At 43.6% G+C, this 14,131-nt stretch overlaps 1 protein-coding gene across 3 annotated transcripts in view; it reads left to right on the forward strand.

The window, feature by feature from the left end:
* The window catches only part of LOC121569806 (supervillin), a 114,916-nt gene that overhangs the window by 91,017 nt on the left and 9,768 nt on the right, over positions 1-14,131 (forward strand). For all 3 annotated transcript variants that reach the window (XM_041881014.2, XM_041881015.2, XM_041881016.2), the window contains 7 exons: positions 3,385-3,532; positions 3,820-3,965; positions 4,232-4,407; positions 5,493-5,646; positions 5,917-6,119; positions 6,295-6,377; positions 13,765-13,919. In XM_041881014.2, coding sequence (XP_041736948.2) covers positions 3,385-3,532; positions 3,820-3,965; positions 4,232-4,407; positions 5,493-5,646; positions 5,917-6,119; positions 6,295-6,377; positions 13,765-13,919 — 1,065 coding nt within the window. The remainder of the gene's footprint in view (positions 1-3,384; positions 3,533-3,819; positions 3,966-4,231; positions 4,408-5,492; positions 5,647-5,916; positions 6,120-6,294; positions 6,378-13,764; positions 13,920-14,131) is intronic.

A 14,131-nucleotide genomic window follows, 5' to 3' on the forward strand; every position in this document is an offset into this window, starting at 1 on the left:
AAGTTCCCCTGCTCAAGCCAGCGCATGTCCAGGCCCGTCTGAAGTTTGCCAATGACCATCTGGATGATCCAGAGGAGGAATGGGAGAAGGTCAGGTGGTCTGATGAGACAAAAATAGAGCTTTTTGGTCTAAACTCCACTCGCCGTGTTTGGAGGAAGAAGAAGGATGAGTACAACACCAAGAACACCATCCCAACCGTGAAGCATGGAGGTGGAAACATCATCATTTGGGGATGCTTTTCTGCAAAGGGGACAGGACGACTGCACTGTATTGAGGGGAGGATGGATGGGGCCATGTATCGCGAGATCTTGGCCAACAACCTCCTTCCCTCAGTAAAAGCATTGAAGATGGGTCGTGGCTGGGCCTTCCAGCATGACAACGACCCGAAACACACAGCCAGGGCAACTAAGGAGTGGCTCCGTAAGAAGCATCTCAAGGTCCTGGAGTGGCCTAGCCAGTCTCCAGACCTGAACCCAATAGAAAATCTTTGGAGGGAGCTGAAAGTCCTTATTGCCCAGCGACAGCCACGAAACCTGAAGGATCTGGAGGAGGTCTGTATGGAGGAGTGGGCCAAAATCCCTGCTGCAGTGTGTGCAAACCTGGTCAAGACCTACAGGAAACGTATGATCTCTGTAATTGCAAACAAAGGTTTCTGTACCAAATATTAAGTTCTGCTTTTCTGATGTATCAAATACTTATGTCATGCAATAAAATGCAAATTAACTACACTGTAACTACTACTGTATCCACCTTTTCTATTCACATTCTGTCCATACTGTCTATACACACCATTCATATACATATATACAGTATATATACAAAAGTATGTGGACACCCCTTCAAATTAGTGGATTTAACTATTTCAGCTATGACAGCTGTATAAAACTGAGCACACCGCCATGCAGTCTCCATAGACAAACATTGGCAGTAGAATGGCCTTACTGAAGACCTCAGTGACTTTCAACGTGGCACCGTCATAGGATGCCACCTTTCCAACAAATCAGTTTGTCAAATTTCTGTCCTGCTAGAGCTGCCCCGGTCAACTGTAAGTGCTGTTACTGTGAAGTGGAAACTTCTAGGAGCAACAACAGCTCAGCCGCGAAGTGGTAGGCCATACAAGCGCCAAGTGCTGAAGCGCGTAAAAATTGTCTGTCCTCGGTTGCAACACTAATTACTGAGTTCCAAACTGCCTCTGGAAGCAACGTCAGCACAAGAACTGTTTGTCGGGAGCTTCATGAAATGGGTTTACAAGCCTAAGATCACCTTGCGCAATGGACGAATCTGGGTTTGGCGGATGTCAGGAGAACGCTACCTGCCCGAATGCATAGTGCCAACTGTAACGTTTGGTGGAGGGGGAATAATGGTCTGGTGCTTTTCTTCATGGTTCGGGCTAGGCCCCTTAGTTCCAGTGAAGGGAAATCTTAATGCTACAGCATACAATGACATTCTAGACGATTCTGTGCTTCCAACTTTGTGGCAACAGTTTGGGGAAGGCCCTTTCCGGTTTCAGCATGACAATACCCCCGTGCACAAAGCGAGGTCCATAGAGAAATTGTCTGTCGAGATCGGTGTGGAAGAACTTGACTGGCCTGCACAGAGCCCTGACCTCAACCCATCGAACACCTTTGGGATGAATTGGAACGCCGACTGCGAGCCAGGCCTAATCGCCCAACATCAGTGCCCGACCCTACTTACGCTTTTGTGGCTGAATGGAAGCAAATCCCTGCAGCAATGTTCCAACATCTAGTGGAAAGCCTTCCCAGAAGAGTGGAGGCTGTTATAGCAGCAAAGGGGGGACCAACTCCATATTAATGCCCATGATTTTGGAATGAGATGTTCGACGAGCAGGCATCCACATACTTTTGGTCATGTAGTGTATTTATATTCCTGACTCTGGTTAGGAAGCTAATTTCCTGCAATTCTATCCATTTTGCCATGGGGTTGTGTAACTGTGTATTTATATACATACTGTATTCTTGACATGGCTCATTCTAATATTTCTACTACAGTACATTGCATTTTAGTTACTGTTTATATACACCGTATATGTATTTATATACTGGATTCTTGACATAGCCCACTCTATCTAATGCTCTACATATCATTCTTAGTAAATGTTTTGTAAATTCATCCTGTGTATATACATTACTGTTCAAAATTGGGGGGCACTTAGAAATGTCCTTGTTTTTGAAAGAAAAGCAATTTTTTTGTCTATTCAAATAACGTCAAATTGATCAGTAATACAATGTAGACATTGTTAATGTTGTAAATGGCTATTGTAGCTGGAAACTGCTCATTTTTAATGGAATATCTACATAGGCATACAGAGGCCCATTATCAGCAACCATCAGTCCTGTGTTCCAATGGCACGTTGTTTGCTAATCCAGGTTTATCATTTTAAGGCTAATTGATCATTAGAAAACCCTTTTGCAATTATGTTAGCACAGCTGAAAACTGTTGTGCTGATTAAAGAAGCAATACAACTGGCCTTCTTGAGACTAGTTGAGTATCTGGAGCATCAGATTAGTCTCAAAAAGGCCAGTTTTATTGCTTCTTTAATCAGCACGACAGTTTTCAGCTGTGCTAACATAATTGCAAAAGGGTTTTCAAATGATCAATTAGCCTTTTTAAAATTATAAACTTGGATTAGCAAACATAATGTGCCATTGGAACACAGGACTGATGGTTGCTGATAATGGGCCTCTGTATGCCTATGTAGCTATTCAGCCGTTTCCAGCCACAATAGCCATTTACAACATTAACAATGTCTACACTGCATTTCTGATCAATTTGATGTTATTTTAATGGACAAAGAAATTGCTTCTCTTTCGAAAACAAGGACATTTCTAAGTGCCCCCAAACTTTTGAACGGTAGTGTATGTATAGATTGCATTTGGATTACTGTTAAGTGCTATTTGGGCTGTTAATTGGATACCGAGATTTCTTGATTTTGTTTTTTTATTAAAATATTTTATTTTACTGCATTGTTAGGAGCTAGTAACATTTAAAAATGTTACAACTGGTTTTATTTACTTGATTCTCAGTTCAAACCACCATGTTTTCAAAAGTTGTGCATCTGTAAAGCTCCGCCCATTGACCTTTTAAAAACCAATCAGATTTGTTCTGCCCTAAACCAAACAGATTTTTTTCAGCCCTTAGAACAAAGTTGGCTACACTTTGTCAACCTGCAAAACCAAATAGGGGGTTGTTCAAAACACTTGCATAGGTGGCCCATCTCAGGATATGGTTTTTAAGAGCACATCTGTTCCCCAATAGCTAAATATCTAATTGTAGAACAATGAAACATCAAATCATCAGTGGTGAATTACTTATTTTAGTCCTAGAATTAACTGTTTTCTTATTGTCTATGTCTTTCTTTCTCAGGCTGCTGAGCTGGCCCAGTTCGTCCAGACCAAGAGAGATCTGGGTTGCCGTGCCAACTATGTAGAGCTGATCGAGGAGGGTATCAACACACACAGCTACGCTGCCAAGGAGTTCTGGAAGATTCTGGGCGGACAGACCAGCTACCAGTGTAAGGCTAACTGTCTGTTCGTATTTTAATCAGTTTGTGGGGCGCCCCTTCTTTTGTCTTGCTGTGTCAATGGCTATGTAGTAGCAATCCAAAAATAGTAACAACCTCTTATGAATGTGGTATGTAGGGGTTATGAATGTGTTATGAAGTCCTTATGTAGGTGCCCTTCCAACTGAAGTGCTACCCAGAAAGGCTTCCCTGTTTTCCCGGTATCATCAGTTTCTAACACTGATGATAGTTTTATGAAATTTCATTACAGTTTCTAACTTCCTGTGTCCTTCCTGTAGCCGTGGGGACACCAGACGAGGATGAGCTGTATGAGAGCGCCATCGTAGAAACCAATTGCATCTACCGCCTAGTGGACGACAAACTGGTCCCCGATGACGACTTCTGGGGGAAGGTACCCCGATGCACACTGCTCAGCCCCAAACAGGTCAGATATTACTACTACTAACATTGTTTGGTCTGGATTTAGATTTCCATTCTGAATGGATCCCAATAAAGTTAAGACAGAGATAGAAAAATAAACCTGGCTGATCAGACACTGCTGTAACTCCTTAATAGAGATTGTTAGACACTGACAGGTACGCTACTCTGACCTGCTACAGTTCCTCACTTTCAAATGACAATTTTGAGCTGAAGGGCATAATATCATTGTACTGGTTCTGATTGCCCCCTCTCTGCTCTGCTCTCCAATAGGTGTTGGTGTTTGACTTTGGCAGTGAGGTGTATGTGTGGCACGGTAAGGAGGTGACTCTGGCCCAGAGAAAAGTTGCCTTCCAGCTGGCAAAACACCTGTGGAACGGAATCTTCGACTACACAAACTGTGACATTAACCCCCTGGACCCTGGAGAGTGCAACTCACTCATACCCAGGTATGGCTCACAGACACTCATACCCAGGTATGGCTCACAGACACTCATACTCAGGTATGGTTCAGACACTTATACCCAGCTATATATCCACTCATATTCTGTCTCTCACACAAACACGCACACACAAAGCATAATAATAACCATGAAAACATGTATCTTTAAAGTCCACCACTTTCAGTTAATTTGCGTTTACACAGTGTCTCTATCTGAGTGTTACAGTATGTATTGAGATGAGGTAACTTTGAGCTGCCTTCTTAAAACCACCCAGGTCAGTACAGGTTGTACAACATTCCCCCCTCCAATAGGGACCCTAGCCAAGTATTCCACTATATGTAAACAGCTCTGAGGCTAGGGGAGACTCGGCACAACTCACATCCTATAAATGGGCAGGAGTGTCGGAGCTCCGCTCTGCACTAAACAACCTGTCTCTGCCTCTATGCCCATTGACAAGTTGGTAGGCTTCTTTAATCCCACTTGCCAGGTTGTCATTGCAAATAAGAAATAGTTCTAAACTGATATGGCTGGAAAAATAAAGGTTGAAGGCCCAGTGCAGTTAAAATTACGTTTTTCCTGTGTTTTATATCATATTGTACAACAGCTGATGAAACTAACACTGTAAAAGTGTGAAAACATTTGATCAGTGTTATTTCCTGATAGTTGCTGGTTGAAAATACAATCTACACAGGACCTTCTAATCAGCAGGTTTGCATGGGTGTTTCGGCTTTCCGTGGTGACATCATCATGCGGTAAATTGGTTAATAGACCAATAAGAAAGAGTTCCAAACCTCTCTGCCAATAACAGCTAGTTTTCCCCTCCCCACTCAGACCACCCTGACAGTCCTAGCAAAATTATTGCTTGAGAAATCGTTTTTTGCTAAAAAAGTTTTTCAATTTAAATGGAAATCTTTTACAGTAAGGTACTTAATTGTTACCCAGAAATGATTAGATATGGATATAAAACTTCTTAATTGGGCCTTTACATAAAATATCTAATTAAAAGCTACAAATAGCCTTTGTCCTCTCCACCTCTCCCATTTCAACTCGTACCTTTCCATCTGTCCTCTCTCTTCCTCTGTCGGGTGCAGGAAAGGCCAGGGCCGTCCAGACTGGGCTGTGTTTGGAAGGTTGACGCAACACAATGAGACCACCCTGTTCAAGGAGAAGTTCCTGGACTGGACAGACTCCAAGAAGAAAGGTACCACCAAGAATGGCCATGAGCACCTCAACGAAAACAACAAGGTACAGCTACAAATAGTTTTTAACATCTTTTTTTTTGTTCACCTCCTTTCAAGTATTTGTCCTGTAGCTTCTCAAGCATTCCTTATTAGAAGGTAAGCCATAATACTGGCTAAATCATACAAAATTAGACGAGAACAAAGCCTCATTCTGTTCCAACAACCCATCCCTCATTTCTATCTCTCCGCCCTCACAACAACCACCACACGCATCTTAACCTCCCTGCTCACCCTTCTCTTCCTAAACCCTTTTTGTCGCTTTCCCCTCCCCCAGGAGCAGCAGAGCCCGGAACAGAACATGATGCGGGCCTATGATGCCTCCCTGATGCTGCCGCTGCTCCAGAACCCAGTTCGTACGGTGTTGGATGGGGTGGATGTGGGCCGGGGCTATGGCCCGGTGGCAGGGGACGACCACAGGCACTTTGAGATCAGCACCACCGCAGTGGACATCTGGCACATACTAGAGTTTGACTACAGGTGGGTGTGTATGGCTGTGTAGCAAATGGCACCCTATTCCCTACATAGTGCACTACATGACCAGGGCACTGTATAAGGAATAGGGTGCCATTTGGGATGCTACTATGTGTGTGTCGCGGTATGGTTGGGTTAAAGGAAAAAGGACAATTGACAAAGTATATCTCATATCCTACAGCCGGCTGCCCAAGCAGAGCATTGGACAGTTCCATGAGGGAGACACCTATGTGGTGAAATGGAAGTACATGGTGAGCACCGCAGGTTAGTATTGAGCAACCGTTGCCCACATCTGTACGCCATCACACACCACAAAGCGCGCTCTCTCTCTCTCACTCTGTCTTTCTTTGTCTCTCTTTTGCTAATGTCGCTGATGACACACCTAAACAGGTGTTTGTGTTTGAAATCTGGATTTTGTCTTGGTTATTTAACGGAAAGACACCCTGTGTTCCTCTTTTAGACTGAGCACTACTGACCTTTGAGTAAGCTTGAACATATCCTCCTTGATTTATACACTCTTCTTCTCCGTGTAAAGACCATATAAAGATTGCCCCCTGTCACCCTTCTCCCTTCCTCCCCCCTTCTCTTCCTTTCTCTGTACTCTCCCCCCTTTCTCTCCCTCGGTATGTTTGGGTAATAATTAAACACTACATAAACTCATGGATACCGACCGTGCTGTTCAAAAGCCTAGCTCGCTGTAGGAATCCATGTTCTATACTTTGTCATGGCACGGCCAGCCCAGGGCCTTTCACAATGCAACCAAACAGTAATTCATATCACTACTAGTGGGAAGAGAGTTTGACAGGGGCGCTGGCAAGTGGCTGTGATTAGTTCTAGTGGTTAGCAGTAGTACGGCTAGTTCTCTTCTGCACAGAGAGAGGGCGAGAGAGACCATAGGACCTGTCAATGTATGGGCTGCTGAACATGATAGCCGATTACAGTAATAGAGTATCGTCTTTCATCTATCTTACATAGTACACAGATACAGGCAGACACACTGATGTACCATTGTCGTGCATATGGTTTGACAGGTGCACACAAGGGGTGCTATAAAAATATGTATATATTATTTTAAAAATATATGTGTGTGTATGTGTGTATTTTTATATATATGTATATATATATATATATATATATATATATGTGTGTGTGTGTGTGTGTGTGTGTATATATATATATGTGTATGTATCTGTGTACAGTTGAAGTCGGAAGTTTACTTACACTTAGGTTTTAGTCATTAAAACTCGTTTTTCAACCACTCCACAAATTTCTTGTTATAAGTAATTTTTCCAACAATTGTTTACAGACAGATTATTTCACTTATAATTCACTGTATTACAATTCCAGTGGGTCAGAAGTTTACATACACTATGTTGACGGTGCCTTTAAAAGGCTTGGAAAATTCCAGAAAATGATGTCATGGCTTTAGAAGCTTCTGATAGGCTAATTGACATCATTTGAGTCAATTGGAGGTGTACCTCTGGATATATTTCAAGGCCTACCTTCAAACTCAGTGCCTCTTTGCTTGACATCATGGGAAAATCAAAAGAAGTCTGGTTCATCCTTGGGAGCAATTTCCAAACGCCTGAAGGTACCACGTTCATCTGTACAAACAATAGTACGCAAGTATAAACACCATGGGACCACGCAGCCGTCATACCGTTCAGGAAGGAGACGCGTTCTGTCTCCTAGAGATGAACGTACTTTGGTGCGAAAAGTGCAAATCAATCCCAGAACAACAACAAAGGATCTTGTGAAGATGCTGGAGGAAACAGGTACAAAATTATCTATATCCACAGTAACACGAGTCCTATATCGACATAACCTGAAAGGCTGCTCAGCAAGGAAGAAGCCACTGCTCCAAAACCTCCATAAAAAAGCCAGACTATGGTTTGCAACTGCACATGGGGACAAAGATCATACTTTTTGGTGAAATGTCCTCTGGTCTGATGAAACATAGTGACCATAATGACCATCGTTATGTTTGGAGGAAAAAGGGGGTTGCTTGCCAGCCCAAGAACACAAGGTAGAATCATGCTGTGGGGGTGCTTTGCTGCAGGAGGGACTGGTGCACTTCACAAATTAGATGGCATCATGAGGAAGGAAAATGATATTGAAGCAACATCTCAAGACATCAGTCAGGAAGTTAAAGCTTGGTTGCAAATGGGTCTTCCAAATGGACAATGACCCCAAGCATACTTCCAAAGTTGTGGCAAAATGGCTTAAGGACAACAATGTCAAGGTATTGGAGTGGCCATCACAAAGCCCTAACCTCAATCCTATAGAAAATGTGTGGGCAGAACTGAAAAAGTGTGTGCGAGCAAGGAGGCCTACAAACCTGACTCAGTTACACCAGTTCTGTCAGGAGCAATGTGCCAAAATTCACCCTACTTATTGTGGGAAGCTTGTGGAAGGCTACCTGAAACGTTTGACCCAAGTTAAACTATTTAAAGGCAATGCTACCAAATACTAATTGATTGTATGTCAACTTCTGACCTACTGAGAATGTGATGAAAGAAATATAAGTGGTGATCCTAACTGACATAAGACAGGGAATTTTTACTAGGATTAAATGTCAGGAATTGTGAAAAACTGAGTTTAAATGTATTTGGCTAAGGTGTATGTAAACTTCCGACTTCAACTGTATATATATATGTATATATATGTATGTACAGTGAGGGGAAATAAGTATTTGACCCCTATGCAAAACATGACTTAGTACTTGGTGGCAAAACCCTTGTTGGCAATCACAGAGGTCAGACGTTTCTTGTAGTTGGCCACCAGGTTTGCACACATCTCAGGAGGGATTTTGTCCCACTACTCTTTGCAGATCTTCTCCAAATCATTAAGGTTTCGAGGCTGACGTTTGGCAACTCGAACCTTCAGCTCCCTCCACAGATGTTCTATGGGATTAAGGTCTGGAGACTGGCTAGGCCACTCCAGGACCTTAATGTGCTTCTTCTTGAGCCACTCCTTTGTTGCCTTGGCCGTGTGTTTTGGGTCATTGTCATGCTGGAATACCCATCCACGACCCATTTTTAATGCCCTGGCTGAGGGAAGGAGGTTCTCACCCAAGATTTGATGGTACATGGCCCCGTCCATCATCCCTTTGATGCGGTGAAGTTGTCCTGTCCCCTTAGCAGAAAAACACCCCCAAAGCATAATGTTTCCACCTCCATGTTTGACAGTGGGTATGGTGTTCTTGGGGTCATAGGCAGCATTCCCCCTCCTCCAAACACGGCGAGTTGAGTTGATGCCAAAGAGCTCGAATTTGGTCTCATCTGACCACAACACTTTCACCCAGTTCTCCTCTGAATCATTCAGATGTTCATTGGCAAACTTCAGACGGGCCTGTATATGTGCTTTCTTGAGCAGGGGGACCTTGCGGGCGCTGCAGGATTTCAGTCCTTCACGGCGTAGTGTTTTACCAATTGTTTTCTTGGTGACTATGGTCCCAGCTGCCTTGAGATCATTGACAAGATCCTCCTGTTTAGTTCTGGTCTGATTCCTCACCGTTCTCATGATTATTGCAACTCCACGAGGTGAGATCTTGCATGGAGCACCAGGCTGAGGGAGATTGACAGTTATTTTGTGTTTCTTCCATTTGCGAATAATCGCACCAACTGTTGTCACTTTCTCACTTTCTCACCAAGCTGCTTGGCAATGGTCTTGTAGCCCATTCGAGCCTTGTGTAGGTCTACAATCTTGTCCCTGACACTCTTGGAGAGCTCTTTGGTCTTGGCCATGGTGGAGAGTTTGGAATCTGATTGATTGATTGCTTCTGTGGACAGGTGTCTTTTATACAGGTAACAAACTGAGATTAGGAGCACTCCCTTTAAGAGTGTGCTCCTAATCTCAGCTCATTACTTGTATAAAAGACACCTGGGAACCAGAAATCTTTCTGATTGAGAGGGGGTCAAATACTTATTTCCCTCATTAAAATGCAAATCAATTTATAAAATTTTTGACATGCGTTTTTCTGGATATTTTTGTTGTTATTCTGTCTCTCACTGTTCAAATAAACCTACCATTAAAATTATAGATTGATCATTTCTTTGTCAGTGGGCAAACATACAAAATCAGCAGGGGATCAAATACTTTTTTCCCTCACTGTATATACATACATACATACATACAGTGGGGAGAACAAGTATTTGATACACTGCCGATTTGGCAGGTTTTCCTACATACAAAGCATGTAGAGGTCTGTCATTTTTATCATAGGTACACTTCAACTGTAAGAGACGGAATCTAAAACAATAATCCAGAAAATCACATTGTATGATTTTTAAGTAATTAATTTGCATTTTATTGCATGACATAAGTATTTGATCACCTACCAACCAGTAATAATTCCGGCTCTCACAGACCTGTTAGTTTTTCTTTAAGAAGCCCTCCTGTTCTCCACTCATTACCTGTATTAACTGCACCTGTTTGAACTCGTTACCTGTGTAAAAGACACCTGTCCACACACTCAATCAAACAGACTCCAACCTCTCCACAATGGCCAAGACCAGAGAGCTGTGTAAGGACATCAGGGATAAAATTGTAGACCTGCACAAGGCTGGGATGGGCTACAGGACAATAGGCAAGCAGCTTGTTGAGAAGGCAACAACTGTTGGCGCAATTATTAGAAAATTGAAGAAGTTCAAGATGACGGTCAATCACCCTCAGTCTGGGGCTCCATGCAAGATCTCACCTCGTGGGGCATCAATGATCATGAGGAAGGTGAGGGATCAGCCCAGAACTACACGGCAGGACCTGGTCAATGACCTGAAGAGACCTGGGACCACAGTTTCAATGAAAACCATTAATAACACACTACGCCGTCATGGATTAAAATCCTGCAGCGCACGCAAGGTCCCCCTGCTCAAGCCAGCGCATGTCCAGGCCTGTCTGAAGTTTGCCAATGACCATCTGGATGATCCAGAGGAGGAATGGGAGAAGGTCATGTGGTCTGATGAGACAAAAATCGAGTGTTTTGGTCTAAACTCAACTCGCCGTGTTTGGAGGAAGAAGAAGGATGACTACAACCCCAAGAACACCATCCCAACCATGAATCATGGAGGTGGAAACATCATTCTTTGGGGATGCTTTTCTGCAAAGGGGACAGGACGACTGCACCGTATTGAGGAGAGGATGGATGGGGCCATGTATCGCGAGATCTTGGCCAACAACCTCCTTCCCTCAGTAAGAGCATTGAAGATGGGTCGTGGCTGGGTCTTCCAGCATGACAACAACCCGAAACACACAGCCAGGGCAACTAAGGAGTGGCTCCGTAAGAAGCATCTCAAGGTCCTGGAGTGGCCTAGCCAGTCTCCAGACCTGAACCCAATAGATAATCTTTGGAGGGAGCTGAAAGTCCATATTGCCCAGCGACAGCCCCGAAACCTGAAGGATCTGGAGAAGGTCTGTATGGAGGAGTGGGCCAAAAACCCTGCTGCAGTGTGTGCAAACCTGGTCAAGACCTACAGGAAATGTATGATCTCTGTAATTGCAAACAAAGGTTTCTGTACCAAATATTAAGTTCTGCTTTTCTGATGTATCAAATACTTATGTCATGCAATAAAAAGCAAATTAATTACTTAAAAATCATACAGTTTGATTTTCTGGATTTTTGTTTTAGATTCAGTCTCTCCATCGCCAAGCAGCTTGGTGAGAAGGTGACAACAGTTGGTGCGATTATTCGCAAATGGAAGAAACACAAAACAACTGTCAATCTCCCTCGGCCTGGGGCTCTGTGCAAGATCTCAACTCGTGGAGTTGCAATGATGAGGAATCAGCCCAGAACTACACGGGAGGATCTTGTCAATGTTCTCAAGGCAGCTGGGACCATAGTCACCAAGAAAACAATTGGTAACACACTACGCCGTGAAGGACTGAAATCCTGCAGTGCCCACAAGGTACCCCTTCTCAAGAAAGCACATATACAGGGCCGTCTGAAGTTTGCCAATGAACATCTGAATGATTCAGAGGAGAACTGGGTGAAAGTGTTGTGGTCAGATGAGACCAAAATGGAGCTCTTTGGCATCAACTCAACTCGCCGTGTTTGGAGGAGGAGGAATGCTGCCTATGACCCCAAGAACACCATACCCACCGTCAAACATGGAGGTGGAAACATTATGCTTTGGGGGTTTTTCTGCTAAGGGGACAGGACAACTTCACTGCATCAAAGGGACGATGGACGGGGCCATGTACCATCAAATCTAGGGGTGAGCACCGCCTTCCCTCAGCCAGGGCATTGAAAATGGGTTGTGGATGGGTATTCCAGCATGACAATGACCCAAAACACATGGCCAAGGCAACAAAGGAGTGGCTCAAAAGAAGCACATTACGGTCCTGGAGTGGCCTAGCCGGTCTCCAGACCTTAATCCCATAGAAAATCTGTGGAGGGAGCTGAAGGTTCGAGTTGCCAAACGTCAGCCTCGAAACCTTAATGACTTGGAGAAGACCTGCAAAGAGGAGTGGAACAAAATCCCTCCTGAGATGTGTGCAAACCTGGTGGCCAACTACAAGAAACGTCTGACCTCTGATTGCCAACAAGGGTTTTGCCACCAAGTACTAAGTCATGTTTTGCAGAGGGGTCAAATACTTATTTCCCTCATTAAAATGCAAATCAATTAATAACATTTTTGACATGTGTTTTTCTGGATTTTATGTTGTTATTCTGTCTCTCACCTACCATTTAAAATTATAGACTGATCAATGTCTTTGTCAGTTGGCAAACGTACAAAATCAGCAGGGGATCAAATACTTTTTCCCCTCACTGTATATATATTAGTATTTTTTTTATGTAGGACCCATTGTGTGCACATTCGGTGTATCTGTCAAACCATATGCACGACAATGGTACACCAGTGTGTCTGCCTGTTTAGATCCAGTCAAAAGTTTGGACAAACCTACTCATTCAAGGGTTTTTCTTTGCTGTTTTCTACATTGTAGATTAATAGTGAAGACATCAAAAGTATGAATTAACACATATGGAATCATATAGTTACCAAAAAAGTGTTAAACAAATCAAAATATATGTTATATTTTAGATTATTCAAAGTAGCCACCATTTGCCTTGATGACAGCTTTGATTTGTTCATCATTGCCTCGATCCTGACTAGTATCCCAGTCCCTGCTGCTGAAAAACATTCCCACAGCACGATGCTGCCACCACCATGCTTCACTGTAGGGATGGTGCCAGGTTTCCTCCAGACGTGACGCTTGGCATTCAGGCCGAAGAGTTCAATCTTGGTTTCATCATACCAGAGAATCTTGTTTCTCATGGTCTGAGAGTCCTTTAGGTGCCCTTTGGCAAACTCCAAGCGGGCTGTCATTTGCCTTTTACTGAGAAGTGGCTTCCGTCTGGCCACTCCATACCATAAAGGCCTGAGTGCTACGGAGATGGCTTGGTTTTTGCTCTGACATGCACTGTCAACTGTGGGACCTTATATAGACAGGTGTGTGCCTTTCCAAATGACATTCAATTAATTGAATTTACGACAGGTGGACTCCAATCAAGTTGTAGAAACATCTCAAGGATGATCAATGGAAACAGGATGCACCTGAGCTCAATTTCGAGTCTCATAACAGGATGTCACAACTATTTATAGTTGCACATTCGAGTTGTTTGTGAATCCATGTCTCTGTCTGTTGATCCTAGTTGGGAAGAGGCAGAATCCGGACGCGGTGAGGAGCGCAGGAGCTGGGAAGGAGAAGTGTTCCTATTTCTTCTGGCAGGGCCGGAATTCTACCGTCAGTGAGAAGGGAACTTCAGCACTAATGACTGTAGAACTGGACGAGGAGAGAGGAGCACAGGTACTTTGTGTGTGTGTGTGTGTGGTGTGAGTCTGTGTGTGGTGCGAGTGCCAGGGGAGAATGACTGCCCCCTCTCATTGATATCACGGAAGTTCAAGGCCGACCGCTGTACTGCAGGCAATGTTCGCAGAAAACAGGATCCCCCATTATAGTGAATGGAAAAATGTCAATCTTGGTGTATTTTTTAAAAGACAATCATGGTACCAATAATT

Source organism: Coregonus clupeaformis, chromosome 7 (genome assembly GCF_020615455.1).
Source record: "Coregonus clupeaformis isolate EN_2021a chromosome 7, ASM2061545v1, whole genome shotgun sequence".
Taxonomy (NCBI): domain Eukaryota; kingdom Metazoa; phylum Chordata; class Actinopteri; order Salmoniformes; family Salmonidae; genus Coregonus; species Coregonus clupeaformis.